Below are 17,195 nucleotides of genomic sequence, written 5' to 3'. Positions count from 1 at the left end.
TACTATATATGTGAAATCTGTGATTAATACATATTATTCTCTTTTCAGGATGAATGCCATAACTTCATTAAAGTCTTTGTTCCAAGAAATGATGAGATGGTGTTTGTCTGTGGAACAAATGCATTTAACCCTATGTGCAGATACTATCGGGTAAGAATATTGCAGACGTCACTAATCTGTTACTGATTTTGCTTGCACTGATTATGCTTTAGCAAATACATCCAGTGTGATTGGGGAGTGCTTCAAGGTGAAATAAAAACAGACAGAAGCCAAGGTACTGAATTAAGTTTTGTGGAAAGACAGTGTTGTGCTTTTGTGCCAGTGCACAAAATAGAAATGACACTATCACCCATTTATTCTTCTTCTCCAGCTGAATACCTTAGAGTATGATGGGGAGGAAATTAGTGGTTTGGCAAGATGCCCATTTGATGCCAGACAAACCAATGTCGCCCTCTTTGCTGGTAAGAACTTTTGCTTGTAATGAGTCTAAATGATTAATGACACCAAAGGAGCCAGAGAGCTTTTAAAGCAAGCACAGGAAAGCTAAAGGTGTCATGGTGCCCCTGCTCTTAAATTTTTAAAGGGCCTCCAAAGAATCAGAAGCTGACCTGCTAATAAATAGGTTACAGCAATTTGGGGAAGTGTGACAGCAAAAAAAATGGGGGAAAATACAGGCTAATCAGAATTCTCTAGATTATTAAAGGCCTCTTAATATCATGTTTTCAACTTCCGTTTTAGATGGAAAATTGTATTCGGCAACAGTAGCAGATTTCCTGGCAAGTGATGCTGTTATTTATCGCAGCATGGGGGATGGATCTGCCTTAAGAACAATAAAGTATGATTCCAAATGGATAAAAGGTAATTTGGGGAGTATTTTCCTATACACATAGCAAATGTAATTTCAGTGGCACAGGTCAGGTAATTCACAGCCAGCATGCTTTACACATATGCTACAATGTCAGCATGTATGAGGCTTTCAGTGTGGTATCATTACAATAAAAAAGCTGTTTAATGCAAAAAAAAAAAAAAAAGGAAAAATTTTTGTTAAACACTTCAGTGAATGGATTTGCAGTAACAAAATACCATAGCTGAAATAGAATTTCTTCGAGGCCTTTTTACAGTCTAGTAGCCAACACTAAAGACTTCAGGTTCACCTAAACTCCAGTTTCAAGTTTATTTAAACTCCAGTGCACCCTTATTTGGCCATCCCAAAGTATCTGGAAGACTGGAGCTCACATTGGCTGGTGTGGGCCTGGGGAGGAGCCGCCAAGTCGCACAGAACAGTCAGTGTCATATGATGACTGAGCAGCTCTTTGAAGTAACTTCTCCTTGCTCTTTCTTACAGAACCACACTTCCTCCACGCCATAGAATATGGGAACTATGTTTATTTCTTCTTCCGAGAAATCGCTGTAGAGCACAACACTTTAGGCAAGGTCGGTATCATCAGGGAGCTGTCGGGTGGGTGTGAGTCGCAGCAGAAAGAGATCATCCTAAACCAGCATCAGGAACAAGCACAGTTTACAATATGAAGTAGGGACTAATACAAAGGTTGCACAGTTTTCCCATCATTATAATTTACAGGGAGGGAAATAAAGGAGAAATAGAGCAGCGCATTCTTCAACCCAAAAGCTGTTTCTGGTCTCTAAGCCTTGCTGTTAGGTGAGCTCACTACAGGTATCTTTCAGTGTGCTGTTGCCTTAACTCTTGTGGCAAGTAATGGAAAATCTGAGGGTGTTTTCATGCTTATTAAAGAAACAAAAGAAAACAACACAAAAGAAGAGTTTCAAAGAAGTTTCTCTAATGTCCCTGGATATTGAATAATTCAGTCATGCCAGTACAGAGTATAATACTCATGCCTCACCATGGAAGGATATTCTACAATAAATTATTAAATCCTTTACACATGGTTAATTAAAGTCTTTAAATCTCAATAACAATACAATTTTGAAGGGGAAAAAGGGTGGGGACAAGCTGTGAAGATGCATTTGCTTTGTGATACATTATGATGCCTGTGCACTACGAGATGAACACCGTTTGCTTTCATCTTTTCCGTGCAGATAAATGACAGCGTCCTGTTAACAAAATTATCTTTGCTGTTTTATTAACAGCTTAGAAACAAGCACTGTTTTCTTTGCATCTCTCAAGCCTTCCTCCCTTTTCCTTTCTTTTTTTGTCCTTGACAGGCTGTGTATTCCCGTGTGGCACGCATATGCAAGAATGACATGGGGGGATCCCAAAGGGTCCTGGAGAAACATTGGACATCCTTTCTGAAAGCTCGACTCAACTGCTCAGTTCCTGGGGATTCATTCTTCTACTTTGATGTTCTGCAGTCTATCACAGACATAATAGAAATCAATGGAGTGCCCACAGTTGTTGGTGTATTCACCACACAGCTTAACAGGTGAGAGATGAGCAACTTTACATCAAAGGTACTTCTCTGGTTCTCTCTTACACTGAGATTGCTGCCATTGTAGTCTGAGTTCTTGCAACCGTTTTTCTAATTTTACAGCATCCCTGGTTCAGCAGTGTGTGCTTTCAGCATGGATGACATTGAGAAAGTCTTCAAAGGCAGATTCAAAGAACAAAAGACTCCTGACTCTGTTTGGACAGCTGTACCTGAAGACAAAGTACCAAAGCCAAGGTAAAAGGTTCTTACTTATGATGTCATAACACTGTTCTTGTAAAGAGGTACCTTAAATCAACTGCACTCTTGAGTGCCTTGTTGGGTAAAACCCAAAGCAGAACTTGACACTTCAGCCATAAGGATGCTCATTAGCTGTCTGCCTTCTCTCATTAGCCAAAATACCAAGAGGAAAACAATGCTGTTCTCATTTCAGACCTGGCTGCTGTGCAAAACATGGCCTAGCAGAGGCTTACAAAACCTCCATTGATTTCCCAGACGAAACGCTCTCCTTCATCAAATCTCATCCTTTAATGGATTCAGCTGTTCCCTCAGTCACTGAGGAGCCTTGGTTTACCAAAACACGTGTCAGGTATGACATTGTTCAAAAATAACACATGTGAAAAGGAAAACAAGAAAACTTGCTGTTAATGATATGCCTTTTGGTCTTGCTAGATACAGATTGACAGCAATAGCTGTAGATCATGCTGCTGGACCCCACCAGAACTACACAGTCATATTTGTTGGCTCCGAAGCAGGAGTAGTACTTAAAATCTTGGCAAAGACCGGGCCCTTTTCTTTGAATGACAGCGTATTACTGGAAGAGATTGAAGCATATAATCATGCAAAGTAAGTATTACCAGAACATCTAAGCTTTTCATCTAGTACTTGGTACCTAGCTAAAAAAGATTATAGTAAGAGAAAGCCAGCTCATTATCACCAACATCACCACTTGTTTGTCATTTCATCATGTTCCTCGTGCTGAATAACCTGAAAATATTTGGTCACTTGCCATTTTGCATGGGTTGAATGAACAACCTAATTCCACTCCAGTGACGTCAGTGGCACAGTCTAATTCTCCCACAAGTACTTCTGAAACGTCAGAAGTATCTGCTGATGTTAAATAATCTGAGCTTATCTTGAGGGGTTGCTCAGGAGTGACCAATAATGTATAAACTACATCTGATCATTTTAAACTTGCTTGTTGGCACTAAGAATTTGGGAATGGAAATGTTCCAGTTAGACTCTACAGGCATCCAATATAGGACTCCTCTTCTGCTCTGTCAAGATATTTAGGCTGACTGAGAGAACAAAGAAAATGGATTTGGATTTTTTTTTTAGTTCAGCAAATTTGTCACCTAGCTGTAAATAGCAACCAGAAGCTGGCATTTGATAACTCACAGATTTGTTTCCAAAATGACTCAGCAAAGACTAGTAGGTTACATTTGTATATATAAAAAGTCTCTTTTCGGTATTTACACAGACCATAAATAAAATATTTACTGCACAAGGTACTACAGTCACTAAAGCAATGACCTCCCATTATTTTTGCTGAACAGGTGTAATGGAGAGAGCGAGGAGGACAGAAGAGTCATTTCCCTTCAGCTGGACAGAGACCACCATGCTCTGTTCGTGGCCTTCTCCAGCTGCGTCATTAGAATTCCTCTGAGTCGGTGTGAGCGTCACGGGTCATGTAAAAAGTATGGTTACATTCCTGAATTCCCCCTTAAAGGAAGGGCACCAACATCTCTTGGGAAGGAAGTAAAAAATGCATGATTTTTTTGGGGTTTTTCTCTTGCAAGGGCTTGTATTGCTTCACGGGACCCGTACTGCGGCTGGTTAGACCATGAGACTTGTGGAAGAGTGACACCAGGCATGTTGTAAGTACTCCTTTTCAAATTAGCCCAGCATCTCTGTATATGCTTTACAGACCCCATGAGCTCAAATCCCGTGCCTCTTCCCTTGCACACAGTTAATAAATCTCCATTTTTTTAAACATGTTTTTTCAGTGCACTGTGCACATAAGAGAACAGAATGCTAAAGTCTGGCCTAATTCTGCAACCTTTGGGTGAAGACTTGCTTTCAGTGGGAGTTTTACATGTGCAGGAGGATGAGCAAACTTGTAGGAAGAGCAGTTGGAAGCAGGAAGGCTGCCTGCAAACCTGAGCAGCTCAGAGAGGAGAGTCCAGAGTATCCCCTCCCAGGCATGCTCCCGGCCAGGGCACAGCCAATTGCAAATATGAAAGCACAGGATTCACAGTGGGAAGAGTAAGGTTGTGCCTCTGTGCTGGAGCTGGGGTGATATATATGCATACCAAAGGCATTTTGCACAAATCAAGTCTGTAATATATGGTGCATTAGCAGCTGTATCTTAAAAAGAGGCCTTTGTAGCAGGCCAGTGCAAAGTTTAACTAGTATAATTGGACGTTGTATCTAAACCCAAGAGCATGCCCAATGGAGAAGACATGATGCAGTTGCTAAAAAAAAGGGATTTTTTTTTTTCTATTTCCTGGCATAAGCACACACAAAGAGTTTTAAAGCCTGGGCTATAGCTAACTTGTGCATTTTGTGAATTCTTTGGGCCATACACTGGCTGTTGGATATGTTTCTATTTGCTGCTTCCAGGGGAAAAAAAAAATAAAAATCTCCATTTGTATCCTTACTAATACTGTTAATTGCAGGTTCTCTTTGTTTGTTTCATACAACCACAGCACTGGAGGATACGTACAAGATGTCGAGTACGGCAACACGGCGCAGCTTGGGGACTGCCATGGTAAGGCACAGTCGATGCTGCTCCTTTGTAATGTCTCACTGTAGTCTGTGGCCACACCTCACTGTGGATGTTAAATTTCTGATGAGCTTTTCAGTAACATGATGAACACATCACCTGGTGTTACTGTGAATGTTCACAAAGCTGAGCTTTTTGATCCTGGGTGGCAGAGTTTTTGTCTTTCCTTCACCAGTTTACAACTATTTGGGGTCTACAGCAAAGTATTGAAGAATTTATTTTTTATAAGCAGTAATATTTTAGTTTTTATTTTCCATTACTCAGGTTTGAGATCTTTTGCTTTCTTTTTGTTACTTTTTACTGATTACTTGTTCCTTTAATTCTTTTAGAAATTTTGCCTACTACAGCTACACCAGATTACAAAATATTTGGCGACCCAACATCTGGTTAGTTTTTTTTAATTTTTTGAATTAATGACCTTTACTTTCCTTCAGTTCAGCATTTTCAGCCCTTTTTTCCTTCCTTTTGCACAGTTGGCAGTCCTCCATTTTTGTGCTTTTACTCATGTTCCCACTGATGGTAAAGATAGTCAGACTCTTCTCACTCAGCACTTCACCCTGTGTAGCCGCATGTTAACAGCTCATTATTTATTGAGCCATCTTTTATTAAAGAGCCTGATTAACATAGATGACATCTTCACTGCACGAAGTCCACTAAGCTTTACTCTTTATCCCCAGCCATGTGTTTGTGAATGCCCCTATTGGTCATCTCTAGTAGATGAATGGCAGAACTTCATCATCTTCCTCCTTACCTCTCCTTTTCTCTTTTCCTTCTTTCCCAGCAAGCTTTTTGCACAAATACACATTTTCTAAAATGTGTATTTCTATATTTTTGAAATGCTTTAAGTAGTTTATGCTAATGGCAAAAAATTTAACATCACAAACTGTGTAGCTGAATGAGAACTTGTGTAGACAAAAGTGGCTTATAGAAAGAACATTGTGCATTGTCAGATGGACTTTCACATCCTTTTCTCCTCCAGTGACTTTTCTAATAGTGTTTCCAGTGTCGGCCTCTGGTGTTCTGGGACACCAGAGCGCTCCTCTGTTGAACTCAAGAGCAGAACCTGTGTTGACTTCAACAGGAGCAAGACTCAGCCCTTATTTTCCAGTCTTTGGTTCTGGAACTTGGGTCTTTCCTTTCAAACCAAGGGCACATTTCTGACTGACAAATACAAAAATAATCTATTTGTACGTTAAATTTGCAAGGGTGAAACAAGAACATTATTCTGTGGTTTGGTTTCTGACATTTTCACTTCTGTAACATGACAAGAAGTTTGAGATGAATATCTTCCAGATTTATTTACTCATAATGCAAGTTAGAGACTCAGGAAAGCAAAACAAAACCGTGTTACACGGAAGTGCTGCCTGGCTTCATGAGTGTTTATTGACTGAATTTTCAAAGTGATATTTTATGACACAGATACAACTGAACCTTATTTTCAAGTCCTGAATTTGTGTGCCTTTGAAGTACATTTCTCAAGTCCAATCTTGAGCCATAGACCTTCATGCCTAAACCTACTGTGACGGTGAACACAAAACACTTGAGTGTGCAAACTAGACTGTGAATTGTAAACCCAGTTTGATGTGTTTCCTGCTCCTGTCTGTTTTCACGTAGGCTGTGGTGGTTCTGTTCAGCAAACGTACTACAGAGAGCCAGAATCTATGCAACATTATTCCTTAAGAACCATTACAAAATAGAGGTTAAAAGCATTCCTTTTATCCCCACCTGCAGAAATAGCTCATTCAGCAGTTCCAGGTATACCATAATAACAATAATGGAGCTGATCTGGTTTCTCAGGCGTAACCTGTCATGAGCGTATATCTTTCCAAGTAACTTCTTTTTTTTTGAAGATGTTTAAAAGGCAGCCAACTATGTTGTCTCCAATGAAGAATACAGCAATTAAGTAGACTGAGTTGTGCTTTTCACCCCCACAGTTGCTTACTTTAACTTTTGCACTGCTTTCATGTTTGACTTCTCTGGCTTTTTGGCTAGCAGCTGTTGATGTTTAAATGTACTTTTTTCATACTTAAAGTTTTGAAGTGATTGATTTTAATCAGCCATCTGTACTTCTGCAGAGTGTAGGGGGGGTCACTTTTTGTAACTCCCGTTAAATACTGTCTCCAGTTATAGCTTAGATGTGCCATGAAACACATTAATAAAAATCTGTTTGCCACCACAGACATGAAGTTCTCCTCAGCTTCCATTACCACAATGGCAAGTATCCCAGTTATATCACCTAAAGTGATTGGTTCCTGGAAACCTAAAGTGACTGGCTCTCGGAAATTTGTAGTTCAAGATGACCCAAACACTTCTGATTATTCTGATCCATTATCAGGTGTCCCAAAGGGTAAGGCCTTACCAGGGAATACATTGCAGCTGAATGGAAACCTGATAGTCTCAGCATTGCCTAAGGCTTAAACGTAACAACCATGATTGTTGGGCTATATTTTACACCCATTTCCTGTGAATATGCAGACAGTGCAATCATGTTTTTCATATATACTTATCCTGTGGACAAAATGCTGCTTAGAGATTATAATGAGAAACACAGATAATAAGCTCAGCCTTTTATTCCTGGGATGTTTCAAAACTCCCATTGAAATCAGTGGGAGTTCTGGATGCATTAAAAAAAAATTACCTTCAAGACTTGCCTGTACCTCTGTTTGTTGTTTTCAAACCAGTCTAGTTTGGTTAAGACTATTAGTCCTCATGAATGGTTGCTTATGTTTGGGTTTTTTTCATTTGGGTTTTTTCATTTGGGTTGAAGGTGGGGGGGAAATCAGAGCTCAGTGACAGATCCGTGTGTTAAATGGGGCATATCCCAAACACTGCTTGCCTGGAGCATGTTTCCGAAGAACGTGGGTCAGAGTAAGAATGTGCTGAATTTTTATTCTCTGGATATGAGCATCAGTTTACAGATGGTCTCAGTACATACTGAGACACGCAGAGATTTTTAGCTAAACACAAAAAGAAACCTATTCTGCCTGTAGTTCATCCTTCTGTTCACTTAGCTAAGTGAACCTTTGATTAGGCTGTTATGGCAACAGAGACTTTAATTGAGTAGGACTACTGCAGTCAACCACAGAATCGAGAAGCTTCCAATCCAATAACCAAAACTTAACACAATTCTCCATCAGTGCACAGTACAGTGAGGTGACAGACATGTTTGCACAATTCTGTATTTACTGAAAAATCTCACCAGCCAAAAACCATTTGTGTTTTATTACCATTCACCAAAACATATCAGGTTTCCTATCAGCCATTATGGCAGTGCATTTGTCATTTTAATTTGTTGCAGCTATTTTCCGTTTTGCTTTAAGTTTTTATTATCATTTGCTCTTGGTTCTGAATCACATTTTGTGTCGTAGCTATTAATGAACTTTACTCATGTTTTCCTTCTTCTTCTGCACAGTGCCATTAAAACCTGTAACCCTGAACATTAACAGTGTTCAAAGGCCTTGCCTCTAACAAAAAGCGAATCTGTTCCTTCCCTCTTGCTCTTTCATTCTAACATCTCTTGGGATAGCAACAGAATTACTTTCATTAAAAACTAACATTGTCTTAGCTGCAAGATGTCTGTGGTTGCTTTAAAATATCAAAAAAAAACAAAGGGAGCTTGTTAATACACAAATAAAAAAATTAATCAAATATTCAACTTCTTAGTCTAAGCTAAAAGTTTCTAAATTTTAACATTCTCTAATGACTTACCCTGCAAGTTGGTTTTTTTTTTAATGTTATGTAAGTATTTATGTTCATTATTGGCTAAAAAAAAAAAGAAATAAAAATTAGTGCTCTAACAGAATCACATGATCCTGAACTTCAAGACTTGTACATTAATATAGTGCCAGGTGTGCACTACAGGGCCAGCAACATGGGGGTGGAGTAGTTCACAAGTTTTGCACCGTATTACAGTAGCATGGTTATAACAATGCAGTATGTACTTTGTACATTTTTACACAACATTTGCATAATCCTGTCTCTCCTTTGATACTGATTTATGAGTTGGGCAGAAAAGAGAGAGAAATCCATCCATGAGTTATTAATTGCTGTCTGGCCCAGTAGGACCTTCTAACCTCAATTTTCCAGCAGAAATCATTAATGTTAATAACATAAGGCCCCTACTTGTGAGCCTTAAAGGAAATTTGGGGACAGGCTAAACAAAACATAAGGAGAGAGAAACTTCGACAAGAATACCTTATTATCAAAGCAGACAGACAGTCTTCATTTAGACTGGTCAATGCTCACAAAGTCATTTTTATTTATAAAATTATTTGCATTCACCAGTGGTGTGAATTGCAGAATCCTACTGAGTTACACCAACACAACACCCAGAGCACTTACAAACACTGAGTAGACACTTCCCTGAGGGAGGCTGTCATCTTCTGAAATGTGTCAGTGTGAATACCTGTAGATTTATGATATCCTGCCTGTTTTTTGCAGGTGTAAGGTGGGAAGTACAATCAGGAGAGTCCAACCAAATGGTACATATGAATGTCCTAATCACTTGTGTCTTTGCCGCTTTTGTCCTGGGAGCCTTTATTGCGGGAGTGGCCGTTTACTGTTACCGGGATATATTTGTACGGAAATCCAGAAAAATACACAAAGATGCAGAATCGGCTCAGTCCTGCACGGACTCCAGTGGGAGCTTTGCCAAACTGAATGGGCTGTTTGACAGTCCCGTCAAGGAATATCAACAGAACATTGATTCACCCAAACTGTACACAAACCTGCTGACTAGCAGGAAGGAGTTGCCTCCAAACGGTGATACAAAGTCCATGATGATGGACCACAGGGGACAGCCTCCAGAATTAGCTGCACTTCCAACTCCTGAATCTACACCAGTTCTTCAACAAAAGACTCTGCAGGCTATGAAAAGCCAGTCGGACAAAGCGCATGGTAACCTCAATGCTTCACGGAAGGAAACCCCACTAAAAAGCCCTCAGTTTTTTCCTTCCAGTCCTCCACCCCACTCTCCTCTAAGTCATGGACATATTCCCAGTGCTATTGTTCTTCCCAATGCTACCCATGATTACAATACATCTTTCTCAAATTCTAATGCGCACAAGGCAGACAAAAAGATGCAACATATTGATCATCCACTTACAAAACCATCCAGCAAAAGAGACCACAGGAGATCTGTTGATTCCAGGAACACCCTGAATGATTTTCTGAAACACTTAAATGAAACTACTAATAATCCCAAAGCAATTATGGGAGATATTCAAGTGGCCCACCAGACTTTAATGCTGGATCCAATGGGCAATATGTCTGAGATCCCACCTAAGGTTCCCAACAGGGAGGCATCTTTATACTCTCCTCCATCAACTCTTCCAAGAAACAGTCCCACAAAACGAGTGGACGTTCCCACCACCCCTGCAGTACCAATGACCTCTTTGGAAAGGCAGAGAGGTTATCACAAAAATTCTTCACAGAGGCACTCGATATCTGCCCTTCCTAAAAACTTAAACTCACCAAATGGTGTGTTGTTATCCAGACAGCCAAGTATTAATCGTGGGGGGTACATGACCCCCACGGCAGGCACAAAGATGGACTACATGCAAGGGACGCCTGTCAGCGTTCACCTCCAGCCTTCCTTGTCCAGGCAAAGCAGTTACACGAGCAACGGCACCCTTCCTCGTACAGGAATAAAGAGGACACCCTCCTTAAAACCCGACGTGCCACCAAAACCCTCATTCGTTCCTCAGACAACTTCAGTCAGACCACTGAACAAATACAGTTACTAGGACATGTCTGTGCTAAAATGAGTGTGGCATTGACCTGTACAGGTTGTGAGATGATGTTGTGGTAGACACATAAGACAGAGACTTGCTTGTTATTAAGGAGAACAAAGTGGCCAAAGAAACTGTCTTTACTTCAGCAACATCTGTGTCTTGCCACGTGTAGCTGTAGCAAGACTTCGTGTACTTGCTACGAGCAAACACAAAAGAACAAAGGAAAGTGCTGGTCATTACATTTCTTTTGTTTGGAGCTAAGGAGACATGTAGCACAATGGGGTGGGGGCTACGTTACTGTTCTAAATAGCTAAAAACAGTTATTGGGAAAAAATCAGTAAGCAAATACTTGAAAAATGGGTTCCATTTTAGACTGCCATTAAGTGTGGTCATTCCCATTAAATGTGAACATTTTACTATGTATGCATTCACCTTGCCTCTTGCACAAATGTCAGAAAATGGTAATGTCTCAATGAATAGCTGGGTTAATAATCAATTTGCTGGAATTCAGTCTCTGGCCCAACTGTAGCATTACTTTTTTTTTTCTCTCCATGTGTGTGGCATTTTGTTTTTGCCACAGATAAGCTGTGCGTGTGTGTGGATGTGCGTGTGTACTGTACACACTAGGATGTACTTAGATTCCCATTGCATCTTTTATGCTATGGAATTGTTTACATTGAGCATGACTGAACAAACAGATGACTCTGCCTTCTGCAGCCCGTTGGGTTCAGTTTGGAGCCAGCTAAGGATGAACTGCGCATCTCTGACAGCCTCCTGAGTGGTAACGCCTTGATGAAACAGTCACCCGGTGAAAGAGTGCAGATATGTTTAATTCTTCATAACTCTGTTATGCTGCTATTGATTCAGAGCTGTGCATTTCAAATCTAGTGTTTTGGGCTGGAACGGGGGAGTTTTACTGTGTTTCCACAGTGCCTCCATCCAATACCTGGCCACTGTGAACTTGAGCCCCATACTTCTCATTGAGGGCAGCTACTAATCAATTCACTTGGCAAACGCCTGTGTAACTGGAGAAGGTTACATTTTTGTTGCATTTAATTATGCCCTACACGCTGATAGACTCTTGTCAGTAAAAAAGAAGAAACATTAATTGGCCTGGCAGAAGCAGTCTGTGAAAACTCAACAGTAGTGCAATCAATTTGTTTTTGTTGTGTAAAGTAAGGTTTGTTTTTTTCCAAAGTCATGCAGGTAATGACAATATTCTGTAAATATTATGTGTGAGTTTACCTGAATCTGTGCATTTTGTGCCTTATTCATGCAAATGATAAAAGTACTAAAAAAAAAAAATTAAATCTGTCAAGTGTTCTCACTATAGCACATATCTCCCGAGTGCCAGTTGTAAAACCTCTCAACAGCACCCAAAAAAAAAAAAAGGATAAAAAGCAAGAATAATTAATGGTAACTAAAGGCAGCCTACAATCCAAGAAGACAGCAGCATTAAATCACCTTACCATGATAAACATTCCACTCCAGCTCTCTGAAGGATCAAACAGTTATAATGTGAAATCAAATGAGGTTTCTAGGGTAATGGAACACCTGCTAAAGTTGTGTAAGCTATTTAGTAGGGTTTACAGTATCCACTTGCAGCTGATGTTCAACACAGATGGCTATTTTAGCTTGCAAACTACACACTACCACATTGTTTATTGAACATAACTATAGAAATAACCATGGCAGAGGAATATTCATGAATTAGTGGGACAAATAACTGCAATGGGTTTCAGAGACGGTGGAGATTTATATTATGTGTTCAAAGGGGAGAAAAGGTTAGTCACTAAAAAACTGGATCTCTGTTACAGAACAAAGAATAAAGGATAGAAGTAGTCATTTCTTCTTGTAAGGCTGTAAGGGACATTTATTTCCTGAGACCTCTGGATCCAAAAATCAATGATCTCTCTTCCTAAACACTTCTGTCTTGCAACTAAAACACTACAGATTAATAACTATTAAAATGTACTCCGTTGTCAAAAGACACAAACTGATCCGAATTCACTTTACAAATATTAATACAGACTTGTGTGACCCGAAAGATAAATGTATGTGAACCCTGATAACCTCCTGTAACATTGTGCTGCCTTGTAGATGGTAATGTGAGTTCTCTCAGTATTTATGTTGAAATTTCTAACATTCAACCTAGTCCTTATTCTGTTAATTTAATAATAAAAGATGCTTTATCCATTTGTGCAAAGGTAAACGCAGATTGTATCTTTTTTAATGGTACGGCATAAAAAAAGTAACCCTTAAATGAAGCTGCTCTATACTATAGAGTACTTTAACATGTATAGATATCTTGTAAACTTGTATTGTGGATGTGTAAATAATACGTTCTTTGGGTTTTTAACACCGCATGTAAAGTCAAAATAAAATATTCCAATGTACTGAGAGTGTAATTTCATTATTAGTGCAGCTGGTTTTAGATGTGTGGTTGGGTTTACAATGGAGGAAAAATCTCGGCTTACCTTCAGTAGTTCAGTGAGGAAGGCACGGAGCCATCCAGCCGCTCATCAGCCGCACGGGAATTGCGGAGGTGGAGGTGACACTCACCAGTCCTTCGTTTCCCTTGCAGCCACACGCTGACATGGGTGTTCTTGGGGAGCAGTGAGGGTCTGTAGGTGACTTTCAGCCTCCTGAGGTGAATACAAAACGTCCAAGTAACCAGTGTGCAGTGGCAGAACACAGGACAGAGCCAGGGCTGCCCACATGACACACCAACATGTTGCACTGAATTTGAAAATGTGCCCGTGTGCCCATATGAAGCCTTTACTGGAGCTTGATCCAGGTTTCACCTGGGCAAACCTTTCTTATTATGGTATAAAAAATACCAATTTTGTGCAAATGCAGCACAGTTTTGTAAGACAGTAGCGTATTCCTTCTAAAATATAGACTACAAAAGATAGAGCTAATTACTGGTAAAATTAATTGCAGACCCACATAGCAGGACATTCCTACATACTTATTAATGCTTAATAATTGAAATTCACATTTCCTGCAGACAGTAAAGCCCAGCAGAAAAATATATACTGTATATTTAGTATGTGCCAACATCACACTTGATCTTAAGATAATTTAGTAACAGAAAACAACTATAACGTACTCTTTTAATTAAAACTTGATTTTAGATAATGGATAAAAACTATGTTTTTATGAGATTATGCTGTCAAGGTATTAATCATTTGAAATTGCTGCCCATGTTTTAGCAGTACAATGGCACTTAGTTTTATCTTACTAAAAAAAAAAAATCTTTTAAAGTAAAAAAAGTATGGTACTTAAAAAAAAAAAAAAAAAAGCCAAAAATGCCTCCCAAACCTATAATGGTTCAATACATATTTTTCTAGTGCCAAAGAAAATTTATATTTCTTTTTATTGGTGTATTATATTTTTTCATTGGATGTCTTTATACATGAAATGAAGCATCAAAGACATACAGCTGTCATATGCTGCAAGCCTGTGCTGCTTTTCCACTTAATTTCCACTAAAATTAACAATGCCTTTGACACCAAAGTGTCAGCCAGTGTGGCTAAAGGTGGTCCTTTCATGGAGAGTCTGTAGCATTTGAAGCACACATCTACTTGAGGCATTTTTAGTCAGGCATTAAAAGTCATTAGAAAATTACAAATTTCTATTTTAGTGACATATAAATGCGCATCTGCAATGCAAATCCTGGGGTACTTTTTTTGTGTTCAGAAAACATCTGTATTTTATCTAAAATGTGCCAAGTGACCATTTTCCAGAATTACGTATTTTGATCTATATTGAACCAGCCTTCCTGTAACCAGAGGGACGCGGTGGCTGGACAGGTGTGGCCAGACCATCATCTCTCCAAACATCTGCTGAGCTCAACGATGGCTGCAAACACCACAGAAGTCTATAAAAACAAATATTTACCATTTTTTAGAAAAATAAGTACAAGAAAACCTTTCCCTTTATTAACAGAAAGGGAACATGGCAGCCAGTGGCTAAGCAGCCATACCAGCAGCTTCTAAACTGCTTTGTCTCCAAGGATGATGCCAAAGCACCCACCTACAGACGCCCCATTCTGGAAGGGAACTGCAGCAATAAGGAAAACTTGGAAAGAAAAGAAATGAACACAGGATCAGTTTTTCTCCTCCAATGCTCTCTTGGGTCAATTGGTTGGTTTTAAGCATCCTAAAGTCTCTCTTGAAGAACAATTCATGGCCACAGCTGATGAGCACGGAGAGGGTGCTTGATGCAGGTGGGCAGGATCATCCTGGCAAGGGCAGGTCCCAGGCCCAGAGCACAGAGCTGGCCTGAGCACCCAGGGCTGCTGTGGGCACGGGGCAGCAGAGAAGAGGCTGCTGCTCATCTCTGCCTTGCTTTGGTTTTGATAGAAAAAAATAATTTTGAACAGAACACAAAAGGGCTGCAGGCCCACACTAGTGAGATGATTGCAAGAAAACCAATTTGTAAAATCGTGAGTAGTTATCTCTATGACTGTGCTGCCAGCACAAACCTATGGCCTTTTAAATTGGGGTCTTAAAGTAATCAGAGTAGTTAGAAAAATCAGGATGCCTCTGTCTTAGTGCTGTCTTGCTAATGACTCACTCTGTGACCCTGGGAAGATTATGCAGGGTTTATGCAGTAAATGGCTCCTCAGAATGCAGTGTTCTTAGTGCAGTTGGTCTGTTTGTAGCATTTTCCACTTAATGTTTCCTTCTCTATCTGTGATTCTGAGAACCAGCAAGGACATCTTGCAGGTAAATAAAGGGAAGGAGAAATACCTTCCCATCTGGGAAAGGTTAGTATTTGCAGGAGTAGGGAGGAGTTGGTTGGTATTTCCCTGGGTGCCTATTAATTTCATGGCATGGAAAAATATTTTTTAAAAATTGATCACGACAAAATACCTCATAAATGGAGCATCTGGACTTCAGCTAGGATGTGCAAGCTTTTCATATAAAAAGCAGTACCAGGAGACCAACGTACCAAGACAGCATTTGTTGTTCAAATGTCATCATATCACAGTATGAAAGAGCAAGAAACCAAAGGATTTGGGAGAAAAAAAAAAAAACACATTAAATATTTAATTACACTGAGCTTTGCTCAGAGAAGTAGAGACTCTCACCTTTTTATTCAATCCTACTAAAGTTCTGCTGGTGTGAGGGCCTGACTCTGGACCAGCCATTGCTGCCTGCTTGCAAACATTTTTGTAGGCATATTGAGTTGGCCAGACACACATCTGAAATTATAATCTGTGCTGAACTCTCGACTGAGAAACTGTTGCTACTCTGCCTGAAATGAAATTTATTGGAAGCTCTGATTTTATTAGTGCGTTCTGAATTCATCTGATGGCCTGATTTATGGCCTGCTCACTTGCTTTTTTCCTACAGTCACTAATAACTTTTCTGAGCTCCGCTCGTTAAAATTGTAACTAGATCCAAGTCTGTGTCCAAGTGAAGGCTGCTGACCAGAGTGTCACAATGTTTAGGTAAGGGTTGAGAATTCCTTGGGCTGCAATGGTGACACTGCGTCCTCTGTATCAGACTGGTGCCTCTGCCCTTCATGTCAGCCAGGAAGATTGTTGCTCAAGCTCCTGTAATGCTTTAAAGGGTAGGGAAGGAGAAGAAAATCTACCACATGGACAAGCTGTCCTGACCATTTTCAGGAATGATCCCCATTTGTCAACAAAAAAGGCAGTTTATGACTGAAAAACTTGAATGGCCAAAAAAAAAAAAATCACAATCCCCAAACCGACCTGCACACACCTTGCTGTCCTTGTTTTGAGAATCAGAAGCAATTTTTCCAGGTCAGAGTCTCACTGACTTGAACAAAATTGAGCAAAGAGTAACAGTTCTCCATGAAGGCCCTTCTGCAGGATCATACCTGGCTGTAATAGCTGTCTTGTAATTTTTTCCAGTAGCTGACCTTAACCATTGGCAGAGGCAGCCCATGAGCTCACTGGTTTGCTTCTGCAGCAGCATGACAGCCTTTAACATATGTCTGTTCCTGCACAGAAATGGACGGCTGCCTAGTAAGAGAAGAAAGGTGGCAATTGGCTTTTAATTTGGGTCACTTCAAGCACAGGGTTATTTCTCAAATCTTTGATTTACAATACTGGCCTCACATGAGGAAAAAATAATCAAAAGCAGATGAATCATAAAAACAATGCACAAGCTGGCTGCACCTTCCTTTTCTGTGCAATGAATATCCATCTGATTACTCTGATTTCCTCAGGAATACATGTTGGTCAATTAACAGCCTGAGATTTTTTTTTTGTTACGGACTAATGGCAAATATTTA

At 39.9% G+C, this 17,195-nt stretch overlaps 1 protein-coding gene and 1 long non-coding RNA gene across 13 annotated transcripts in view; one reads left to right on the top strand and one right to left on the bottom strand.

The window, feature by feature from the left end:
• Positions 1-13,324, top strand: part of SEMA6D (semaphorin 6D) — a 216,872-nt gene extending 203,548 nt beyond the window's left edge. For 6 of the 11 annotated variants that reach the window (XM_027732036.2, XM_039390129.1, XM_039390128.1 and 3 more), the window contains 14 exons: positions 49-150; positions 371-461; positions 739-858; positions 1,346-1,434; positions 2,185-2,402; positions 2,511-2,642; positions 2,839-2,994; positions 3,078-3,251; positions 3,962-4,102; positions 4,205-4,282; positions 5,084-5,175; positions 5,520-5,576; positions 7,370-7,537; positions 9,631-13,324. In XM_027732036.2, coding sequence (XP_027587837.1) covers positions 49-150; positions 371-461; positions 739-858; positions 1,346-1,434; positions 2,185-2,402; positions 2,511-2,642; positions 2,839-2,994; positions 3,078-3,251; positions 3,962-4,102; positions 4,205-4,282; positions 5,084-5,175; positions 5,520-5,576; positions 7,370-7,537; positions 9,631-10,934 — 2,922 coding nt within the window. In that variant the 3' untranslated portion in view covers positions 10,935-13,324. The remainder of the gene's footprint in view (positions 1-48; positions 151-370; positions 462-738; positions 859-1,345; positions 1,435-2,184; positions 2,403-2,510; positions 2,643-2,838; positions 2,995-3,077; positions 3,252-3,961; positions 4,103-4,204; positions 4,283-5,083; positions 5,176-5,519; positions 5,577-7,369; positions 7,538-9,630) is intronic. The other 5 variants (XM_039390130.1, XM_039390132.1, XM_039390131.1 and 2 more) reach the window with 5 other exon arrangements.
• The window catches only part of LOC113993672, an 89,230-nt gene continuing 80,956 nt past the window's right edge, over positions 8,922-17,195 (bottom strand). For both annotated transcript variants that reach the window (XR_005566789.1, XR_003542733.2), the window contains 3 exons: positions 16,021-16,923; positions 13,400-13,567; positions 8,922-8,952 (listed from right to left, as the gene is read on the bottom strand). This is a non-coding gene — a long non-coding RNA (uncharacterized LOC113993672). The remainder of the gene's footprint in view (positions 8,953-13,399; positions 13,568-16,020; positions 16,924-17,195) is intronic.

The sequence above is a fragment of the Pipra filicauda genome, unplaced genomic scaffold (assembly GCF_003945595.2).
Source record: "Pipra filicauda isolate LSUMZ 115617 unplaced genomic scaffold, ASM394559v2 scaffold7_size6619720_pilon, whole genome shotgun sequence".
NCBI classification, from domain to species: Eukaryota; Metazoa; Chordata; class Aves; order Passeriformes; family Pipridae; genus Pipra; species Pipra filicauda.
The sequence above is the reverse complement of the archived record's forward strand: the minus strand, read 5'-3'. Positions and strand labels throughout refer to the sequence as shown.